At 43.8% G+C, this 20,835-nt stretch overlaps 1 protein-coding gene across 5 annotated transcripts in view; it reads left to right on the top strand.

The window, feature by feature from the left end:
- Window positions 1-20,835, top strand: part of LOC129180454 (receptor tyrosine-protein kinase erbB-4-like) — a 239,326-nt gene that overhangs the window by 103,848 nt on the left and 114,643 nt on the right. For all 5 annotated transcript variants that reach the window (XM_054774983.1, XM_054774977.1, XM_054774951.1 and 2 more), the window contains exon 2: window positions 1,381-1,532. In XM_054774983.1, coding sequence (XP_054630958.1) covers window positions 1,381-1,532 — 152 coding nt within the window. The remainder of the gene's footprint in view (window positions 1-1,380; window positions 1,533-20,835) is intronic.

Genomic DNA, 20,835 nt, shown 5'->3' on the forward strand with positions numbered 1-20,835 from the left:
AGGGGAGGCTGGAGCGTGAGGTCGACAAGCGGATTGGTGCAGCGTCTGCAGTAATACGGTCACTGTACCGGACATATTGGCTTTTGACGGTTGTTTCCCCCTCACTTTTCACCTGTCTTTAGATCGTTCATCCCCTGGTGAAAACACACACACACACACAAGCGAGTTCCAATAACAGATTATTACACATCCCTGCACATATACGCGTTCATCGATCGGACACATTTTATATCCTCGCTCAGACTTTCTTTGTAGCCGCTCTCAAATCATTCCCCCTAATAACTCATCAGCGCGTGTTGTCAGCAAATCTCATTTATCACCGTAGCTCAGGTCCCCTCGCCGCCATTCCGGCCGACACCCCGAGTGCCCACAGCAATATGGAGGCTCACAAAGCGAAGAAAGGGCGGCACACTAATCTTTGCGGTGCAAACAATCTATAGCGCAATATGGGATTTTATGAGCTCTGGATGTTGTTCAAGATTGCAGCGAGTTCAGCTATGCAACAGTCCAGCCAACTCTGTTTCCCCCAATTTCTGTTTACTTTTTAAGGATGTCTTGTGTTCAAAGTATGGCAGCAAAAGCAGCAAAGTAGCACTCAAGGCTACAAAGAACAGTTTTATTGTACTTAACTTAATTCAATACCAAAGACGTATTTATACGTTTTTATAAACCCCAACGCCAACGACGTATTTACACGTCTTTTACGTGCAAGAGGATAAAGGAGGTGAAGACATAACTCCCCACTAATGCATTTGGCTTCAGAGCAATTTTAAGCCATAAAACGGCCACTAGGTGGCAGAGGTGCATTCAATAAGAGCTCAGCAGAGATTATGTGGACGGAAGAAACACACATGACAGGAAGGAGGAAGTGGGAGAGCGCGGAGGACTGTAGTGTGCAGAAGGTTATGCATTGTAAGGACATTTTAACACTCGCACACACACATAGTTCAGTTCCAAATGTGAAAATTGTAAATAGTGTTATATTTGTATTTGTAAATAAAGTATTTTGATGTAAAACAAGCCTTTTTTGTGTTGTTTATGTTTGTATTGTTGTTTAGATATTTGAGCTGTCACAAAAGCACAAAAATATTTGTGTCAAAGTAAAAGTTATGTTTGAAATGTTTGTATGTTTTGTTTAGTTGGGAACTGATATTTCCCTGAAACTTACCTATGTTCTACTGCTGATTACTAAACAACAGAAAGAAGTAGACACAAACTTTCTTTCGGTAGGTTCCATGTTTATATAACCACAGAACACAATATTCTGTGTGCCTTGAAAGATCAGTCAAAAATTGTCTAAAATGGCCGCGACTGAAGGGGTTGTCTTTTGAAAAATGTCTGGGATTGAATGAGTTAATATTTGCATGTTCTTGTCTCCAGTTTGTCCTGGTACAGAGAACAAGTTGAGCACCCTCTCGGACCTGGACCAGCAGTACCGCACCCTGAAGAAGCTGTATGAGAATTGTGAAGTCGTCATGGGAAACCTGGAGATAACCAGCATTGACCGCAACCGCAATCTCTCCTTCCTCAAGGTACGGAACCATCTCTTGATTCATGAGTGCAGGTTCCGAGGTGAGCACAGGCCAAAAATAATCAGACTGTCCGTATTAACACCTCAACGCAAGCTTCACGTTTTGTAAATCACAGTAAAGGTGTGCAGCCACGTAAACTCTTCCACACAAGCACGCACACGCTCTTTCATGGTAACACACCTCCTGAATAAGCCTGTTGATCACTGGCAAAAATGGGAAAATGTTTTGATGGGTATTTTTTCTGCTTTTACTGTTTATACTATGGATGTACAGGGTGTCCCCAAAAAAAATGTATACGCACTTTAAAGCATCAGTGCCAGGTATTACTTCGGCCTTTCTGAATCTTGACAGTATGGTTTTGGTTGTCACACTTAAGCCCATGCTTTTTCGATCCATCCAATGACTTCCAGGAAAGTTGCATGGCGCATCCTCCCGGTTGCCGTGAAGCTGCGTTTTCCATCCGCCATCCACTGCTCCCACAGCTGACGCAAAACTGGCACCTACCTGGGTGTGGGGACGTAAGTGAACTGTTGGCAAGCCTCTCCCGGCAGCACGTTGTTCAAGCACCCACTTGTCCCTCCAGCTGTGGCCATCTAGCTTTTAGTATCCTCCGCTTTTCGCCAGTCTCTCGCAAGCTTCTCGTTCACTCCAAACGTTCTTTCTGCTGCTCGATTAGCATTTTCGGCTGCACATTTTTCACGACTTGCAGCTTGCAATCTGCAGAATATGATTTTCCATCTTTCTACGCCTACGTGTGGCGCTGTGAACTGGCACGCGGACGGAACCACGTGACGCTCCAAACCATAGAAGAAGAATGAACGGATGTGCGTAAGTCCGTCGTCTTACGCTTACAAAAAATGGAATGACTTCACTATGGAGTATAAGACAACAAAATATCAGGTGAATGTTGACGGAGGTGAGTCGTGTCCGTCGAAATATTCCGATATTATGTTGGCTTGTCGTCAAAGCTCACTTCTGATCATGTGACGGCGGCGAGGCGGTGGTGGGCCGGTGACGTCATCCTTCTGTATAGGAGTAGCAGATACCGGCGACTTATATCTTGTTTGGGCGGCTTTATTTCAGAGAGTGCGACAACATCTTGTCTCTAGCATAGCGACAGCGCAACTGACATAGTCCACAGATGCCTAACACATCAGTGCCATCTAGGGGCATGGAAGTGTAACAACATGACAAATACACTGTCAGTGTGAAAAAAACACATATATAAGTTGCTCTGGAGTATAAGTCGCAGGAACCAGCCAAACCATGAAAAAAAGTGTGACTTATAGTCCGGAAAATATGGTAATTGTAAACCAGGTATTTTATTATAATTACTTCAATTTTCAAAATGTAATAGAATTTACAAACATCATTTTATTTTTTTGTCACCGCCTGTTCTAAAATTGACGTCCAGACTGTGCTGACAACGAGAAGCAATAGAATGGCACACATCACCAAATTCTTTTGGTATCTGGTGCTGCTGCCATCATTCATTTCGATGGGTTTCATCTGCAAAGAAACAACAAACAAATGTGTTATCAGCTGCTAAAGGGTGTATACAGTTTTTTTGGGATGCCCTGTACGTTGTATGTTTTCAGGAGTTGTTCCAGAGTATAAGTTGTATCAGTCAAAAAATGCGTCATCGATCACTATAAGCCGCTAATTTTTTCACACTCTTTGAACCCTGCGGCTTAAGCAATGAAGCAGCTAATTTAGGCTAAAAGAATTATGCTGCCCATGATGCTTAGAGTGCCGAAACAGAAAGTGCATTTCCACAATATCACACGTTTTCAAGTCTTATGCAGGGATCGTGTTCTTCTGACAAATCTTAAGTAGGTTAGATCAAGTGTAGGAGTAGTACAGCTTCTACTTGGACTGCTTGGACTGAACTCTGATGGGATAAAAGCATCTCATCTCATACAGCTTCTATAATATGTCTTATTTATGTCTTATATGAAGTATTTTCTCTTATTATGTCTACTATATTGGGTAATATGGGTGTAAAGGTGATTACAGGGGTGTTATTTCATGTCTAGACCGCTCTAATTATGTTGAAAAATCATATTTAGAAGGTTGTAAACAGTTTTTCAATGAAAATCTTGTATTTATATATAAGGAATCCTACTTTGCGGAAATTCACTTATCACTGTCAGGTCTTGAACCAGCTAACCGCAAGACTGGACAGCGGCTTAGGCAAACTGTATGTTGTTGGGATGATTATTAATAATACTTTTGTACATCGAGTTGTTTTACATCAAATTTTGTGTAATGCATATGAAATTTGGAAACAAGGGCAAAAAATTAAAAACAAAGACATCCATTTTACTCTGACGTCACAATGGAGTCACCACCGCCAGCGAAAATGAATTGAAGCTTTCAAGCTTCCTCACTGGGGATGCTAACTACTAGTCAAGATAACGGGGAGACAGCAATGAAGCTGAAATGATGACCGCAGCAACTTAAAATATGGTTTCATCACTTCCGTGCTCATGATTGTTCGTTGTGTTTTGTCATTTCGGATTACAGTCGAAAATCGCTCCCTCACTCTATCGCGGTTTTCAAAAATTAATTGATTAATGAATGATATCTGTTTTGTGGTTGAATGTGGTCTGTTATTCATCCAAAAATGTGCATTTTTAAGCTAAATGTACATATCCATGGCCTATATTCATTAAATGAACGAAAATACAAATACAAGGCAATCAAAAGACGTGATATGAAGTGTAATACAGTATATGTGACTTGTGTGTGCGCCTTTAAGAAGCGGGGCCTGGGAAGTGGCGTGTGTGTCGTTACCTGGATGGAGTTGATTGTTAGCTGAGTGCTCACAGCAGGTCAGCAGTGTAGAGAGTGGCCAACAGCAGCTCCTGTGTGAACGTCCACTGCATGTGTTCTCTGCTTGTGAATAAAGCGATTGAAGTGCATCGTGAGTCTTTCCTTCACCACAAACAGCAGCAGTGGGGTAGTATTCTTCACTGGTCTCTAGGTGTCAGTAAGGTTACATTGGTGAGACAGTAGCCACCAGAAAGTACACTGTTCATGCTAATGCGTGAGTCAAAAACATCCACTCTTTTACCAAGCCTGTGTTCATTTTGTTCGTTTGATTTGATGCCGTGCTTGTCTTTGTTTTAGACACAATATGTAAATAAATAGAGTTAGATTACGATAATGGTTGTGATGGCAATAAGCAACAATGAAATATGAAATGGAATTAAGATTTGATTGGGCTTATCCCTTTTAAAACGGAAAGGTTCGAGAGGAAGATTGATGGTCCCCTGGAAGCGCATACCCTTGTTTGTGTACCAGTAAAGTTTGATTGCTTGACCACAAATACTAATAGCATTGCTGGTGTAAATGTTTATGATGGTTCTATAATTAACATTTGATGTGAAATGGTTTCTTTAAACAAATCCCCATTGCGGCGTAGAAGGCACACGCAGCCCACAGGTCATTTTGAATGTGTTTCAGCACCACTGACAGAGACATGATGTGTGATTCACAAGGCTTAGCACCACGGACAGAGCAATGTGTGCACTATCCACTCCCTGCTGTTTAATGAAGTGCGTGCGGTCTAATTACTGGGCCAGCGCAATAAAATGAACACCATAAACAGTCCCATTAGGCTGAGCATCATTAGGGAAACAATTAGGCATCTGGGGATTCTTAAGTGGATGTGAGGGAGGTCAGGTCTCTGGAGTTTAGGTGGTTACTATGGAAACTATTTGTCGCAGGAGAACAGCAGAAAATCCCACCCTGATTGTAATGCCAAAGTCTGTAAAACAGTCTCATTTTACTTCATGTATTTTTTTGACAATGTGATAATTTGGTAATTTGGAAAGAACCCATTTTATGTTGACGCTTAGATAACGGTGGTGATAAATCTACGGTTAGATTTCATTGGCCAGTAACCAGTGTTCGGACCTGCGCCACCCATATTCTTTCATTCTACCAGCTGTGAAATAATGCTCAGAGTCTCAAGTAAGGTTTAGAATTTAATATTAAAAGGAGTAGAAACAAGCAATTGCAATGCCAGCGCCGGAGAGAACGGTGAGCCCACCAGCCGAGGTCTAGCAAGTTTCAAGCATTCTTCTCAAAGTGACACTGATGCTTGCAGCCAGGAGAAAGAAATGGTGACTTACAATGAAACTGTGTGTGTGTGTGTGTGTGTGTGTGTGTGTGTGTGTGTGTAAGAACAGGGATCGTTTGTTCCAAGTGAAAGATCTTGTGAATGTGTTATTTCTCCGCTGCAGATAAGCACATACTGTACATGTTATAATAAAATATTCCATTCCTAACACCAACGACAAAGTCATTCTCAAAGCTATTCTAACACATTCCAGAAGATACAGACCAAAGGAAGTACACCAGGAACGCCAAGAGTACGTGGGTCTACCTGGGGGCACGGGGAAGGTGGAAACCCAACGCACCGAAGGCATACCTTTCCATCACCACCCAGCCAATTGTCAAACACCAGCCACCTCTGCAACTCACCCCTGCACAGAGCGGGGAAGCAAGGGCCATGTTTGAGGCAACCGCACACTCGGAAATCAACCACAGCAGTCCAGTCCAGTCCTGAAAGATTCACTTTTAATTGTAACTAATTAGCAAACCACATGTGTCACCATTCTGCACACAATGTTTTCCAGAAAAGGAAGCTGTCTTCTGTTTGTTTGTTTCTGTTCTGTGCACATTCAGCATATAAACTCTTAGGGGGGAACTGGTGTGTGGAGGAAGAAGAGTTACTGTGATGTCATTTTTACTGCAGGAAAAAGCAGCTGCTGCGCTACAATTACAATCTTCGGCTAGTGGGTGTGTTTTGTGCAAGCGAGTGGTTTCACTAGAAAGTAGCGACGGAGCGTGTGAGCGTGAGGCCCGGGACAGATGCTGACAGCTGGATAGATGTGAACGCTCAGGGACGACTTCGGGTTCAAAGCGGTTCTCTGACTTTTTCACAGACTCCGTCTGCAGATTGATTGTATTTCCCCGTCGGTGTGAGATAATACATAAATCTTATCGGGGCAGGGCTTAGCTCAGTAGGTCATCTTGAAGCAGTAAAACATACAGCTTACATCAGTGCTTTTTCTTTAAAGGTTGTAGTCATTTGATTGACTGATTTCAGCCTGAGACGCTTTACAAGGTACAGATAAACAAGCGAAGGACAGCGGAGAAGCAGTTACACTGTAGTGAATATGCATTCTTGAACATGAAAATGTGTTGTAATCACCATTTATTTAAGTAATAATTATACTTTACATATTTTATAAATGACCCTGCCTCTCGCCCGAAGTCAGCTGGGATAGGCTCCAGCACACTCTCGACCCTGGTGAGGACAAGCGGCATAGAAAATGGATGAATGGATATTTTATAAATGTTTTCAATTATCTTTAGAGGCCATTTAAAACAGAAAAATGTCACTCAAAATTAACAGCATGAATACGATAATTTACTGTATACTGTACTTCATATTACTCTAACAGTCAAACCTCGGTTTTTGTGCGCAATGGTTTTTGTAGGATTCTGTCGACGACGATTATTAGCGCCACGAATATATCTCGGTTATCATACGGCCAAACACTGCACCTAACAAACCAGTCGAGTGCCCAAAGAAAGCATCCACACCTTGATGATTCAGTCTCTATGACGAATGGAAAGTGGTTATTTTAGATTTGGGACAGTATAGATCGATTCCGGCCAGAATCCTTTAATCATCTTTATTGTGTGTGTGTGTGTGTGTGTGTGTGTGGATGGTTTATTTGTTCATAGAATGCACACAGCAGATCTGGTATCTGTGCCGTGCAATGATGAGATGACACATTCAAGTGCACCGCATGTTAGCGGAATCTGTGCAGTTTTTATGATTATTATGATTATGATTATTATTATTATTATTATTTAGGACGGCTGCAAAAAAAAGTTGCAAGTGCCTGGGACTTCCCCGAGGTCTTCCTGTTCCTCTTCTTCTACCAGTGGGACGTGCCCCAAACACCTCTCCAGGGAGGCATCCAAGAGGCATTCTGACCTCTCAGTACGGAGGAGCAGCGGTTCTACTCAGTGTTTCTCCTGGATGACAGTGCCTCTCACCCTATATCCAAAAGAGAGCCCAGCCACCCTACAGAGAAAACTCATTTTGGCCGCTTGTAACCCGCGATCTTGTCTTTTCGGTCACTACCCAAAGCTCATGACCATTGGTGAGGGTAAGAATGTCGAAGGATCGGTAAATTGAGAGCTTTGCTTTGCTCAGCTAGCTAACGAACTGATGCACTGTCGGCATCACTGCAAACGCCGCACCAATCCGCCTGTCAGTCCCGCGTTCCATCCTTCCCTCACTCGTGAACAACATCCCGAGGTACTTCAACTACTCCATGGCACTCCACCCATTTTCCGTGCGAGAACCATGGACTTGAACACGGAGGTGCTCTTGTCGTCCCAGCCGCTTCAAACTCGGCTGTGAATCCGTCTTCAAAATGTGTTTTGCGAGGATGTACGTGATTTCTTATGGGAAAAAGTAATTCGGTTTTTGCAGCTTTTGGTTTTCGTCTGACTTTTTGGAACAGATTCATGGAGGTTAAAATTCTTCATGTTTCTTCACTGATTTTCCACCGCCTCACATAAATTGCCAGTCATATTAAGGATTAAGAAAGTGAGCATACCATGTGAATGCAGTCGCTGACCAAGCACCCACCGGACATCACCCTGGCCATTGTCACTCACAAAGACCCATTTTCCCGGAAGTGATTCAGGGATCTGCGCCAAGTGGCTCAGAGTGGCCCGCGATCAGCTAATGTTGTCACCTACGCCGATGGGCTCTTCATTAAAGTTGAATCAATCTGGCGGCCAGAGATACAAACCACAGGGCAGGATGCCAAGGCCGCCTCTGAGAGCGTTATGACTGGATATGTTCATATATCTACACCCGTGTCGGGATGCCCGTGCACATAAGTAGTAGTCAAGAAAGATGAATGACACGAGCACTGAAGTGCGTGGACTGTCACAAGCAGACAGCCACACTTTTCACTCACTTATCTGTGGGAAACACCGGCTGAGAGTGAGACAGAGAGACAGATGATGCTCATGTCCATGTGCTTCTTGTCGGAGGCGGGCCAGAAAAGGAGAAGTGTGACAAGTCCTCACACTTCTGCAAATAAATACACTTTTCATATAGTAGTTCGCAGTTGTTCAACCCTTCTTCCTTTTCTCTTTCCTCACCCGAGTGTTTTCTGTTGAGAGTAAGTGTGGTTCCTCTCATCTGTCAAATCATTTCAGTGTCACAAGGATGCTGCTGTCTATCCCAGCTGATCTAGGGTGAGAGGCGAGGTAGACATCTCATCTCCCTGCTCTCCATCTACCTCTGAGTGAGGAGAATCCTGCAAATATTTGCATGAACTTTTCCCAGACAGCCTCGGTAAAAAAAAGTGGACCTGTACCTCTCAGTGGAAGGATAAACAATGAGTGATTGACATACGGTAAGGACAAGGCCAGCCAGCGGGTCAAGAGCTTCTCATCCTCCTCCATCCCCAGTCCACCTCTCGAGATTCATTTCTTTGTGCGCCGTGCAACCCAATGGCTGTCACGGGGCCTCTTCACCGTATAATGATGTCGTAATAGCGAGCCGCAGTTGAAGAGGGGTGTGCTTGCCGTGCAAATCATACACTTTCATTAGCCTCTGAACCTGCTGAGAGGCTTAGAAAAGGTTGGGACTATTGGCAGAAACCAAACCAGCTGGCATAATTATAGCTCTCATTGGTGGGAAAATTAGCACCCTGCTTAGACTAGACCTAGCGTTGTTCTCGTGTACTGGTGCATCTGAACACTGCGTGATTGTGGGGTACTAGCTAAACACATCCAGTATATGCAGTGTATTGTTTATTACTCCTGACATGTTCCAGTTTTCCAGCAGCTGGGAGAATTGAACAAGAGAAAAATGTAATGAACTACACGGTCCTTGGCATCGGACAAGATCCCTGACAAGGCTAAACAATCCCTCATGTGTCTATTTTTATTCTTCTATTATTCCAAAGAAAAGGACCATTGTCAGCGTGGGATGCTAAGAAAAAAACATGACAAGGGAAGAAGAAGACGACAGTAATTTCTCGTTAATAGTGGTTAACTAATTCCAGACCCGACCGTGATAAGTGAATTTCCGCGAAGCAGGATTACTTATTTATAACTCGAATATTTTTGTAGTTACAACATAGAAAACCTGTTTACGACCTCGTAAATGTGTTTCTCTAACATTAAAAGAGCTTTCGAGACATGAAATAACACACCTTTACACTTGTATTACCCAATGTAGTAGACACAATAAGAGGAAATAAGACATTTAAAACTTATGCTTGTGTGTGTTGCTGTAAATAATGGTCCGATGCTCGGGGAGCTGAGTGGGGGTCGGACAGGAAGTGATGTCAGAGTTGAGTTTTAGCTTGACTGTATTCGGGATTACTGTGCCTGTCGTGAGAAAATTCAAACGCGCAATAGAAGCCTGTTGTTCTGGCGCTGAGGTCTGGTGCTTGTGTGTCACCGAACATTTCAGTAACACCACTGACACCTAGTGACCAGTGCAGAACACTACATATCATCACAACGTCATTGAATGTGTCTCCTGAATACGTTATGTTTGTATTTTAGTTAATTTAGCCATTTTTTCCTTAAAAATAGGCTATAAACAGGGTGATTTATAGATTAATATATTTTCAAAAAGTGAAGCCACGAAATTCAAAGTGCGACGTGGTGAGGAATTACTGCACAGAACGGGTGGCCATTATGTCGATCTCGAGCTACCGTGCTAAACTGTCCTACCGCAAAGGCACTTTGGAGGTCACGAACTCCACTATAGAAATGCGTGTTTTCTACACTTCTGTTTCTTTCTAGCTATCTAGCTATCGATCTAGCTCACATTATTCGCTGAACAACCCCAACACCTACCTCACGCACAGTGCAAGTAAGACATGTGGAACACACAATCTAACCGCACCCCACGGACTACGAGTGTATCAAAACAAATGCTTAATATACGTGAAAATGAATACAATTTTGCCGTTTGCTCACTTGTTTAGTGTCCAAAATATCGTCCGGTTTGTTTACACCGCCATCTTGGATCACGCATCTTAGGTCGATACTTGCACGTGATTGCGCAATGCATAGTGGGCCGCGGCTGCCATTTTAGACACAAAAGGGAAAGGCGATGGACCGTACCGGGACAATTTTACAATTTTAGAAAACCGTCGTAATTTCAGAGGTATGTAAATATGATGGAGCGGCTCCGTCATTGGCTGCGGTGCATACACATCTACTCTGGTTCCCACGTAACAGTCTATCAACCCGGCGTTTTCTTATTTTTAAAATACATGTTTGTTGGTTCTAGAATGTTATTTAGTTTGGTATATTTTTTACATTTTTGCAAATTGTGGTTGCAGCAGAATAATGTGTTTCTTTTGTTAATTGATGGTTTTGTGGGGGAGGTTTCCAACAAAACTAGGTAAAAGTGATGTCAAATGTTCAGTTATCCATTCATTTGTCATTTTTCATTATTTTTGCATCATTTTGTGCATGTAAAACTATACGTATTGTTGTATTGTTTTGTGATAATATTTTTGGGTGTCTTGAATGGATTAATTGTATTTACATTATTTTTTTATGGGAAGATTTGCTTTGGTTAAAGTCCGTTTTGGATTGAGTCGGACCTTCTGGAACGGATCGATTCCTTTGGCAGTGTGCGCGACTGCGTGGGCCTCCCAGCATGCCTTGCGGTGTTGCATTTATATTTTTGTTGCGTGTATATAACTTCTCAGCATATCTACACTGGATTGGTTTTAGCCTTTTTAGAAAGTGAACGCTATCAAAATGGCCCCCTTGTCCCTTTGAGAGGAAAAGGTTTGGACACCCTGGACGTAAAGTAAGCAGAGTGTTTTCTTGGTGACTGTTTTAATGGTAAAGGTCTTAATATCAACAGTGGTTAACTTGTTTTAAAGAATGGTGAAACTTTATTGAAAACATTAACCTGCACGGCTGACATTGTTTTAAGGTAACAGATCATTTTTATTTCCTTTTTCCGTGTTTCGACAGCTGAACAAATTGGAGTAGTAACTAGAAAGGCAGATACAGAAACAATGGACATTCAGTATACACTCAAATCACGTGTTTTATCTCGTCCTGTTCAAGCATTCCGTTGTACGTTGTCATGTCTGCCTCTTCGTCAGTCTGATGGAAGCAGACGCGGCGTACGGGGGAGGTCTCAAAGGTGAAATGAAAGTCTTGCAGCTTCCGTCCGCAGTGGGTGGAAAGTGATTACCATTAAATTAAAAGGTATGGCCATTAAAGCACGCTGCGATCAAAGCCTCGCAAGTCATCAAGATGATCCCATGGCGCGTCTTTTGCTTATCAAATTGTAAAATATTGTCTGTGACACCTCGTAACAGGGCCCTAATTAATGCACTAAATCAATTCAGAATGGCTCAGCACAGTGCAGAGTGGCCTGTTGGGATGGCGCCATTACGGCGAATGATGGCGGCAGATGTGCGCTGCTAAGAGGGACGGTTAAACCTCTCAGCCAATCACGTGTAGTTGACACACTCACCGATTATGAACGGCTCGGATGGTGCAAATCGTAGCTGCATGATGCTTACGGTGCGGTACGCATTGCTGTAAAAGTGTTGTTTTTGATAACAAAAAAATGCTTGTAATATATTGCTGCGTGATCAGATGAAATTAAAGTTTACAATTATTCTGTCAAAATGAAAGAACAAATACATTTAAGTGCATTATTGACACATACAAAAAAGTGCATTATTGACACATAAAATGACATGGCGGCCTTGAATCTGACGCATGTGCTAAAGACTTTTGGCTCACAAGGCATAGATGGGTTTTAGGATTTGTTTGTTCGCATGTTTACTTTTTTAGAGCAGCTGTAATTCAAAGGTCCGGTCCTCCGAAGTGTTAACTCTAGGGATCACAATAGAGATCGCTAACTGGAGGACCGCGGTTCGAGTCCGGACCCAGATGAGGTGGCCAGGGCGAGGGAGGGCAGGAATAGCAAGCGGGCAGGGGGGAGGGACATCTCTCTTCTTTGCCGGTAACTTTCACACGTCTTGCTGTCCTCTTTATCCTTATCTATCACTCATGTCTATATTGACTGAGTAGCATCACCTTAATGGCTTAACTTGCATGCAGTTGTTCAGTGGATCTCTTTAGCGGATCAACCAGCACTGAATAGTCCAAAAAAAAATGTGCCAGTCACAATCAAACCGCTTGTCAAACTTAAAATGCTTTGCGTAATTTCCGGACTATAGAGTGCACCGGTATCTTAGCCACAATCACTAAATTTCAAGAGAAAAAAAGATTTGTACTAATTCAATAAACACAGAACGATCGTTTAATTTTTTAATCGTTAATCGTTTTAATCGTTTTGATTAAATACATGCTTTTTTTCTTTTGTAATACGGCTAATTAAACAGTAGCCTTCCAGAAAAGTCATTCATCATCGTCCTCATCCTCCTCTTGGGAACTAAAACCACCAAAGTCGTCCTCTTCTTCACAAGTGAACAGCATCATAATTCCTTCGTGATGTGAAAGTAACCCATGCGCCCCACTTTCCATGTATGACCAATCAACCTACGCTAAATGTTACAACTGTTACAATAGTGACGTTTTGCGGTCTGAGCAGTCCGAACAGAAGCTGTAGTAATTCTACACTCGATCCAACTTACTTAAGATTTGTCAGATCAAAACGCGTTTGCTGCATAAGACTTCAAAGCGTGATATTAGCGTCCACTTCACTACTTCGTGAAGTTGCACTCTAAGCATTATGGGAAGTGTAGGTCTAGCCATAAATATGCGGCATCGCTGTACAAGCCGCAGTGTTCAAAGCATGAAAAAAAGTAGTGGCTTATACACTGGAAATTACGGTAAATAATTTATTGACTATGGGTCCAGGTCTGTCTTGGATGGCAACTGGTTCCCCGCTCGAGAGTTAACACTTCTTTTGGAAACAAACAAGTTAAAATACTTGGCATGTTATGAGTGTGTGTAATACTTCTCAATCTGTCGAGGAGATGAGTCTCACTCATAACTCGAAAAGGGAACATCATTTATTTGTCACTGTTGTCAAAGCTCATCATGCACAAGAGTACAAACACTATCACTGTAAAACTTTGTATAACAATCAGCTGCCTGTGTGGCATCAACGTGAGTCGTCCTTTAACTGTGAAATGTTTTTTCACCGGGCAGGCTTACATGCTTTCACACCTCCACACAAAGACACGTACCTTGTGCCGCAACAAATCAGGACATCCATCAGCGATTAGGACAATTTGACTCACGGGTAATGAGGCGGCTCAGCACTGCAACGTGGTATGTGTCACAACCACACATGACAAAAATGGCCCACACACACACACATACACATATATGCACATACTGTACACACCTCACAAAAACACTGTTGTAATTCACATCACAGCTGCCTGGTTATCCAGCCTGCAGTTTCCAAAGCCCCATGATGGTGACATGAAGGTGAAAATAGAAATACAGTATGGTCATTTAACCTCTGCACCCACCGCTGTTGAGCCGGTATTCTTTTGTGCATGGTGTACCGTGAGAGTAGGTCAGCACATTTCTTATTTGTGACTTTTGCTGTACTCTTGTAGAATTTCCAGGGGAACCTCAGTTTCCGTCACTAATCCGTTCCTCAAAGGGTTCGACAAAAAATGAAACTTACGAAAACCAAAAAACAATTTTGCCCAGAAGAAATAAAGTAAATCCAATTAATCCGTTCAAGACACACAAAACACGTTTTATATTGAGTAAAATGCAGAAAGCAACGCTAAATGCAAATAAATGATGAATTCAATGGCGGTTCAGCAGCAGGTACAGTCAGCATTACACACACCGGCCCGGCTCACTATCTGTTATGTGTCTCAGTTAAACCTTTCCCCCTGCAGACGGTGTTAACTAAGAACCGTTTCCTTTACAATCCTTCTACAATCCTTCTGCATCCTTCTGTCGTGCGGTGCTTGCTTCTCTGTCCCTCCCTGGCGCCTCTGGCTTGCGTGCTTCGTGGGTGTGGCCGCGGGGCTCCGGTGCGCGGGTGGTGCGCTGTCGGCTCTGGTGGCATGTGGCTGGTCTGGCTTCTGGTCGTTTGTGGGGTCCATCGGCTGGTCTGCTGCTGGTCTCGCCTTCTCGGCTCTGGTGCTTGGCCTCCCTGCGGCTTGGGGTGCGGTGCTCCCGCTCCCTCTTCGGGGTTTGCTGGCCCGCGGGTGTCGGTTGGCGCTGTGTGGTGGTTTGCCTGGCCCGTTTTCCCGCCCGCCTGCTCAGTTTCCCGCTTTCCTCCTCGCTGGCTCCTCTGTCTGCCTTGCTGGCGGCGTCCTACCGTTGGGAGGGTGTGGCCTGGTGTCTTCCTGCTCCCCAGCGGTCCGCGCTCTCCGCGCCTGGGCTCTGGATTGTATGTCTGGGACCCCGGGGTCCCCGGCTCCGCTGCCCCTTGGGTTACCAACGGGGGATAGGGTGAGGCTTCCAGGTGTTGGGCAGTCGACCACTGTTTGCGTGCGTGCGTGTGTGTGTGCGCGCGCGTGTGTGCATGCGTGTGCGTGCGTAGGATTGTGTATGTGCGTGCGTGTACTTATTTATTTATTTATTTATTTATTTACTTTTGGTGGGGGGCATACAGGGGTTTGCTCCGTGGGGTCGGGTGCTGGGTGATACATCTCTGCCGCCCGTGCCTCCACCGGGTGGGTGGAGGGTGTGCCTCCTGCATCCCTGGGCGGGGCGGCCCTGTGTCGGGGGTTGGCCCGGGGCAAGTCGGGCTCAGCTCCCTGGGGGTGGGGGTGGCGGTGGGCAGGGATTGGCGCTTCCGGCGTTGGCGGGCCTCTTTCCGGTTGTGGGGGCGCCTCTGGGCCTGCTGGTTTGTGGCCCCCGGTACTCGTCTGCCTTTGTAGGGTGTGATCTCTCGCTGGTCTCAGGGGTTGGCAGTCCTCCGGCCCGCTGGCGCCCTGTCCTTGGCTGGGATTACCTCTCTTCGGCCCCTTGCTGGTCTTCCCGGGGGGTAGGGCTCTCTGGGCTGGCTCTTGGGGCACTGATCTTTGTGCTGCCTGCCCCTGTGGGCCTGGTGGCCTTCCGGCGGCGGGGGCTCGGCCTGGCTATTTGGGGCGGGGCTGTCTGTGAGGTGGAAGGCGGCCCCTTTCCTTTCATGCATTCTCAGTGACAATTACACGCCCACACATTCTTGCACCTTTATATATACGAAGTCTTCCCCACATACAAAGATACCTGTACATATGCACACTCACAGTACATACGTACTTCCCCACATTACTCACTGAGTTAACCAGGGTGTTATTATGTTGTTGGTTTTATTACAGCGACGGTGATATCAGCAGTATGACTATAGTTTTTTTTTACAATGATGTGCATTACAGTAATTATCATTCTGTTCACTATCATAGTTCATCATTTTATTACTACAATTATGTGTGACTGTTTCAATGCAGTATTGTCATTGTGATCACTATCATAGTTCATCATTTCATTACTACTATTATGTGTGACTGTTTCAATGCAGTATTGTCATTGTGATCACTATCATAGTTCATCATTTCATGACTGCTATTATGTGTGATTGTCATTGACAGCGTTATCATTGTGGTTGTTGATATTATTTTGTCCTTTGTCCTTATGTCCTTGTTCGTCTTTATAGTTGTCACAGACATTTATTTGCTGATGTCGTTCTGTATGTTTCTGTTGTTTTGTTCTTGTTGTCACAATTGTTGTTGTTGCTGCTGTTGTCCTTGTCTCTTGTCTCTTGTCTCTCTTTTTTTTTGTCCCCCACTCATCCCCACACCCTCCCTGTTTCCTTTTCTCTTCTTCTCTGTCCCCTCCTGCTCCGGTCCGGTCGCTCCAAATTTGCTTAATAACAAGCATCAAAGTCTAATAAATTCTGTATAACAGGGGAAGTGTATATCACACTTCTCCCTGGCAGAGTAAATCTGTTGAGCACTTGACGGCATTTAGATGTACAAGTCTATCTGCTTTAAAGGCTGGACAGGACAGGGGGGAAAAAAAAAAAATCCTTCTGCAAGAGACGCTACCTTCGTTTTTTGCAGCCGTTGGAAACAGAAAGAGTACAGAGATACGCAGTGCGCTTGAACGCCTTCAGGAGGAAGGAAAGAGACCACAGATACAGGAAGGAGACACCCACGCTTTATTAAGATGATTAAAGGATTACCTGGCCAGTATCTGTCTATGGTGTCCCAACTCTAAAAGAAACACTATTCATTCTTCACAGGCACTGACTCACCAAAGCGTGGATGCCTTCTTTGGGATCTTCAATACAGTAGTTTGTTACATGCACTGTTTGGGCATACCATAACCCGAGACTGTGAACAACAGCAGAGAGGTATTTGTTGCAATGATTTTCCTCGAAAACCGTTTTCTACCCTCCACATCGGACAATGTCATGTTTTTGTCTTTGTGTGACAAGAATTGATGATCCACGCGACTGCTGCATTTCCTAGCTGTGTAGCAGCATCCTGCCTGTCAAGCCCCATCATCCATCAATCTGAGAGGTTTATAGAATCACCCTTTCTTCCCCAGCAAGGGATCTGACATTGCAGCCATTGAGACTGCAATTACAATGGTCAGCTCTGCGGTCCAACCTGGGATGAGAATGAATAACGACTTAGACACGAGATGTTACGTGACGTGTGAGCTCTCTGTTTTTCCCATGTAGCCATTGTCGAGCCAGCTGCAACTATCCTCTCTTTGTCACACCACCAGCTTCGCCTCATGAGGTGTGTGTGTCCACAAGATTCTTCTCCTGTGTCATAGTTTGAGTTGGTCCTGCTATTATCCACCACACACTCCCTTTTGCTGAATTAGATTCTAGAGTGGAGGTTTTTATTGTAAATGTCTCTTGACAACCAAGCTGCCTCACGGATGGCACTTATAAAACAAGCCTACGTGATTATGGTCAGCCTGTCTGAAATGATAAGCAAAAGCACTGCGAGCAAAAAACTGAAGTTACCGCTTCAGGCGCACCCCTGGTTATGAACAGGCTCTCACCGACATGGACCCAACGTCTAAGTAAGACCATTTCATGAAATGTTTGCATTTCAGAATAAACTGCCTGACCCCTGTATTGCAGACGTAACTGCTGAGACACAGGTATCAGAACTTGTTGTGCTAGAACTTGAATGGCACGCACGGCCGTGACTTCAGCTGAGTTAAACTGCTTTGGGTAAGCTCGAACTGAAGTTGTCACTCGAGACGGCTAACCCGACAAATGCTCTCCGTCAGTGATGGTGGACTCAAAAGTGGACAATATAAATACAGTAATCCCTCGCCACTTAGTGCTTCGAATTTTGTGGTTTCCCTCAATACCGTTTTTCAAAAATACTGCATATTAATTAATAAATCATGCATGTTTTGTGGTTGAAGACGACCTATCATCAGTCATAAATGTGCATAATTAAGTAAATTTAGAGTGGGTTTTTTTGCCTCAATTAAGCATTTTGAAGCATAAAAATAGCCAAATGAACTAAATTCAAATACAGTAGTGCCTTGGTTAACGTCACTAATCAGACTCAGACTCAGTACACTAAGTCCCCAACTTACGAACACAATTGGTTCCAGACGACCGTTCTTAAGTCGAATCTTTCTTAAGTAGGGGAAAAGGTAATATTACCAATGATATAGGTACTACATGTACGTGTATACATATACAGTATATGTGTATGTATGTAAATATGAGTTTGGATGCAGTAGTAATATTAAACCAGGATAATTAATGAAAAAACAATAATAAAAGTGATATAATAATACGTAATGATAAATGTTGTTTACCTTTGAAGAGGAGTGGTCGAGCATACGTCGTCGTTGTGGAGGAGGAGGAGTTATTGAAAAAAAGGACAAATGGTGGTGGTGGTTAGACTCTTCTAAAAGAGGTAGTGTTCTGTGGGTGGTGTAGAATTAAGCAGGCCTATTAACTCTTCATAAACTTTAATCACACGCTCTGTCCGGGTTGTATCATAAAACTCTTAGCCTTCCTCTCTCCTCTTCCTCGTCTTCCTGTATCTGTTGGTCCCATTAGCGGTGTCACAGTGCCCTCTGCTGGTCAAGCATGTACAGTATAAATATGGGTTTGCCGGTCAAGCATGTACAGTATAAATATGGACTTATAAGGCAAAACACACAAAAAATAGACCAGTCGGCTTGTGTTCGTATCTCCGAATGTTCGTACGTCGGATGTTCGTTAGTAGGGGACTTGTGTATTCTCAGACTCAAACCAAAACAGATGCTAACCAAAGCACATTTCCCCATAGAAAATAATTTAAATCCAATGAACCTGTTTCAGACACCCACAAATGTTAACACAAAACACATTTTATAGACAATCCTTATAGTTTTACATGCACAAAATAATGTAGACATAATTACAGATGATGGACAACTGAACATTTAACATCACTTCTACCTAGGTTTGCACAAAAGGAGGAGAGGAGAGGAGATTATGCTTGGAGGGCAATCCCTTTTTTTTAACTGTTTTAACCAAAAAACGCACTAACCGGGGAGGACGTTAACCGAGGTACTACTGTATAAGGCATGCAAAAGACACATTAAAAGATGTTGTAGTATTCTACACTGGTCACTAGGTGTCAGTCATGTTAGTGTAATGTTCCGTGCGACACACAAGCACCAGACTTGATTGGCGCGACAAAAGGCGTTTATGGAAGGTTTGAATGATCTCACAACAGGCACAATAATCCCTAACATGGGCTACTGTTGTGGCTGTAGCTCACGCCAAGCTAAAACTCAACTCTGAACCCTCAATGTCACTTCCTGTCGCCCCCCCCCCACTCAGCTCCTCTATTGCACTGGAACACATCTACAGCAACACAGCACAAGCATGAGTCTTATTTATGTCTTAAATGGTTTATTTTCTCCTATTACGTCTACTATATTGGGTAATACGAGTGAAAAGGTGACTATAGGGTTGTTATTTCATGTCTAGAGAGCTCTAGTGTTAAAAACCGCATTGAGAAGGTCGTAAACAGGTTTTCTATGCTGTCACTACAAAAATCTTAAATTTAGAAATAAGGAATCTTACTTCATGGAAATTCACTCCTGGAGCCAATGACTTGCGATAGACGAGGGATTCCTGTAATCAGAACAACATGAAATAAAATTGCAGCAGTGTAGGATCGATGGGACACAGGACAAGGTAATGGGCCAAAGCTTGAATGCTTACGAATGGCCTCGTGTGAGAAGGTCCTGAGGTGTTGCTTGATGTGCTTGTGTACCAGCTCCATCCGTGTCCCTTTAGTGTACTTGCTCGCTAATTAAACCCTTTGCTTAGTTAAGCAAAGTCAACACTCTAAAAGAGAGCCTGGCGTTTATGATAAATATCCAGCAGACACCTGATCAGTCATTTTTACAGTGACATTTTCACGGATGGGGTTTTCATTTATTTCAAAGTCAATGGCCCTCCTTTCGATGGCCTTGATTTCTTTTTTTCACAGGATTTCTCCAAATCTTGAATGTCACACACAAGTGCTCTCGGCATACTTAACAGCCAAATAGCCGCCGCATGGGGTGAAGGGGTGCACCGTGCTCTTACGCAGCTCATTGAGGCGAATTGGTAAACAGGTCCCCGCCCGCCCATTGACTTTGCTACCACGTGGAAGAGTCAGATTGCGCCACCCACCGATCCACTCGGCTCAAACTGTTGACATGCGTCACTGCACTCTCCTTGACTTGCTGGCAGTGTGCTCGATATGTATGGAAATGAGCTGTAATCACTAGAATATGTGTCCCGTCTCTTGTATTTTATAACACTGTTATGATATTTTCCTCAGCCTGGCGCCTTTGTGCCCTTTCTCCATCAAGTTGCCCTCACTTCTCCAGCTTTTTACGTCCTTTCCTTCTTCTCCTCCCGTCCATGTTTACCTTCATACTCATCCAGATGACAGAAGCAGGTGCGCTATTAATTATGCTTAAAATACCTCCTGAGTGTGCCGCATTCCCTCCTCAGCTTCAGCGGTCCTCCCATCCACAAACCCCTCCACTTTTTGTGACTTCAGTTCTTCATTATGTAATGATGCTAAGTTGTTTAAATGAGTGTGTGAGTGTGTTTGCACTGAGCCTGACTTAAATATCTCATTAATTTCCCCTGATAGTTTAGATGGTAGAAGAAAAAAACTGTGAGAGAAGATAAACTAAGGCACCTTTTACCCCTGCTTCCTCACTGAAGAGGTCAGCATTAACAATTGGTAATGGTCTAGTCCAGGGTTTGTCAAAGTGTGGCACGGTGAAC

The sequence above is a fragment of the Dunckerocampus dactyliophorus genome, chromosome 1, assembly GCF_027744805.1.
Source record: "Dunckerocampus dactyliophorus isolate RoL2022-P2 chromosome 1, RoL_Ddac_1.1, whole genome shotgun sequence".
Taxonomy (NCBI): Eukaryota; Metazoa; Chordata; class Actinopteri; order Syngnathiformes; family Syngnathidae; genus Dunckerocampus; species Dunckerocampus dactyliophorus.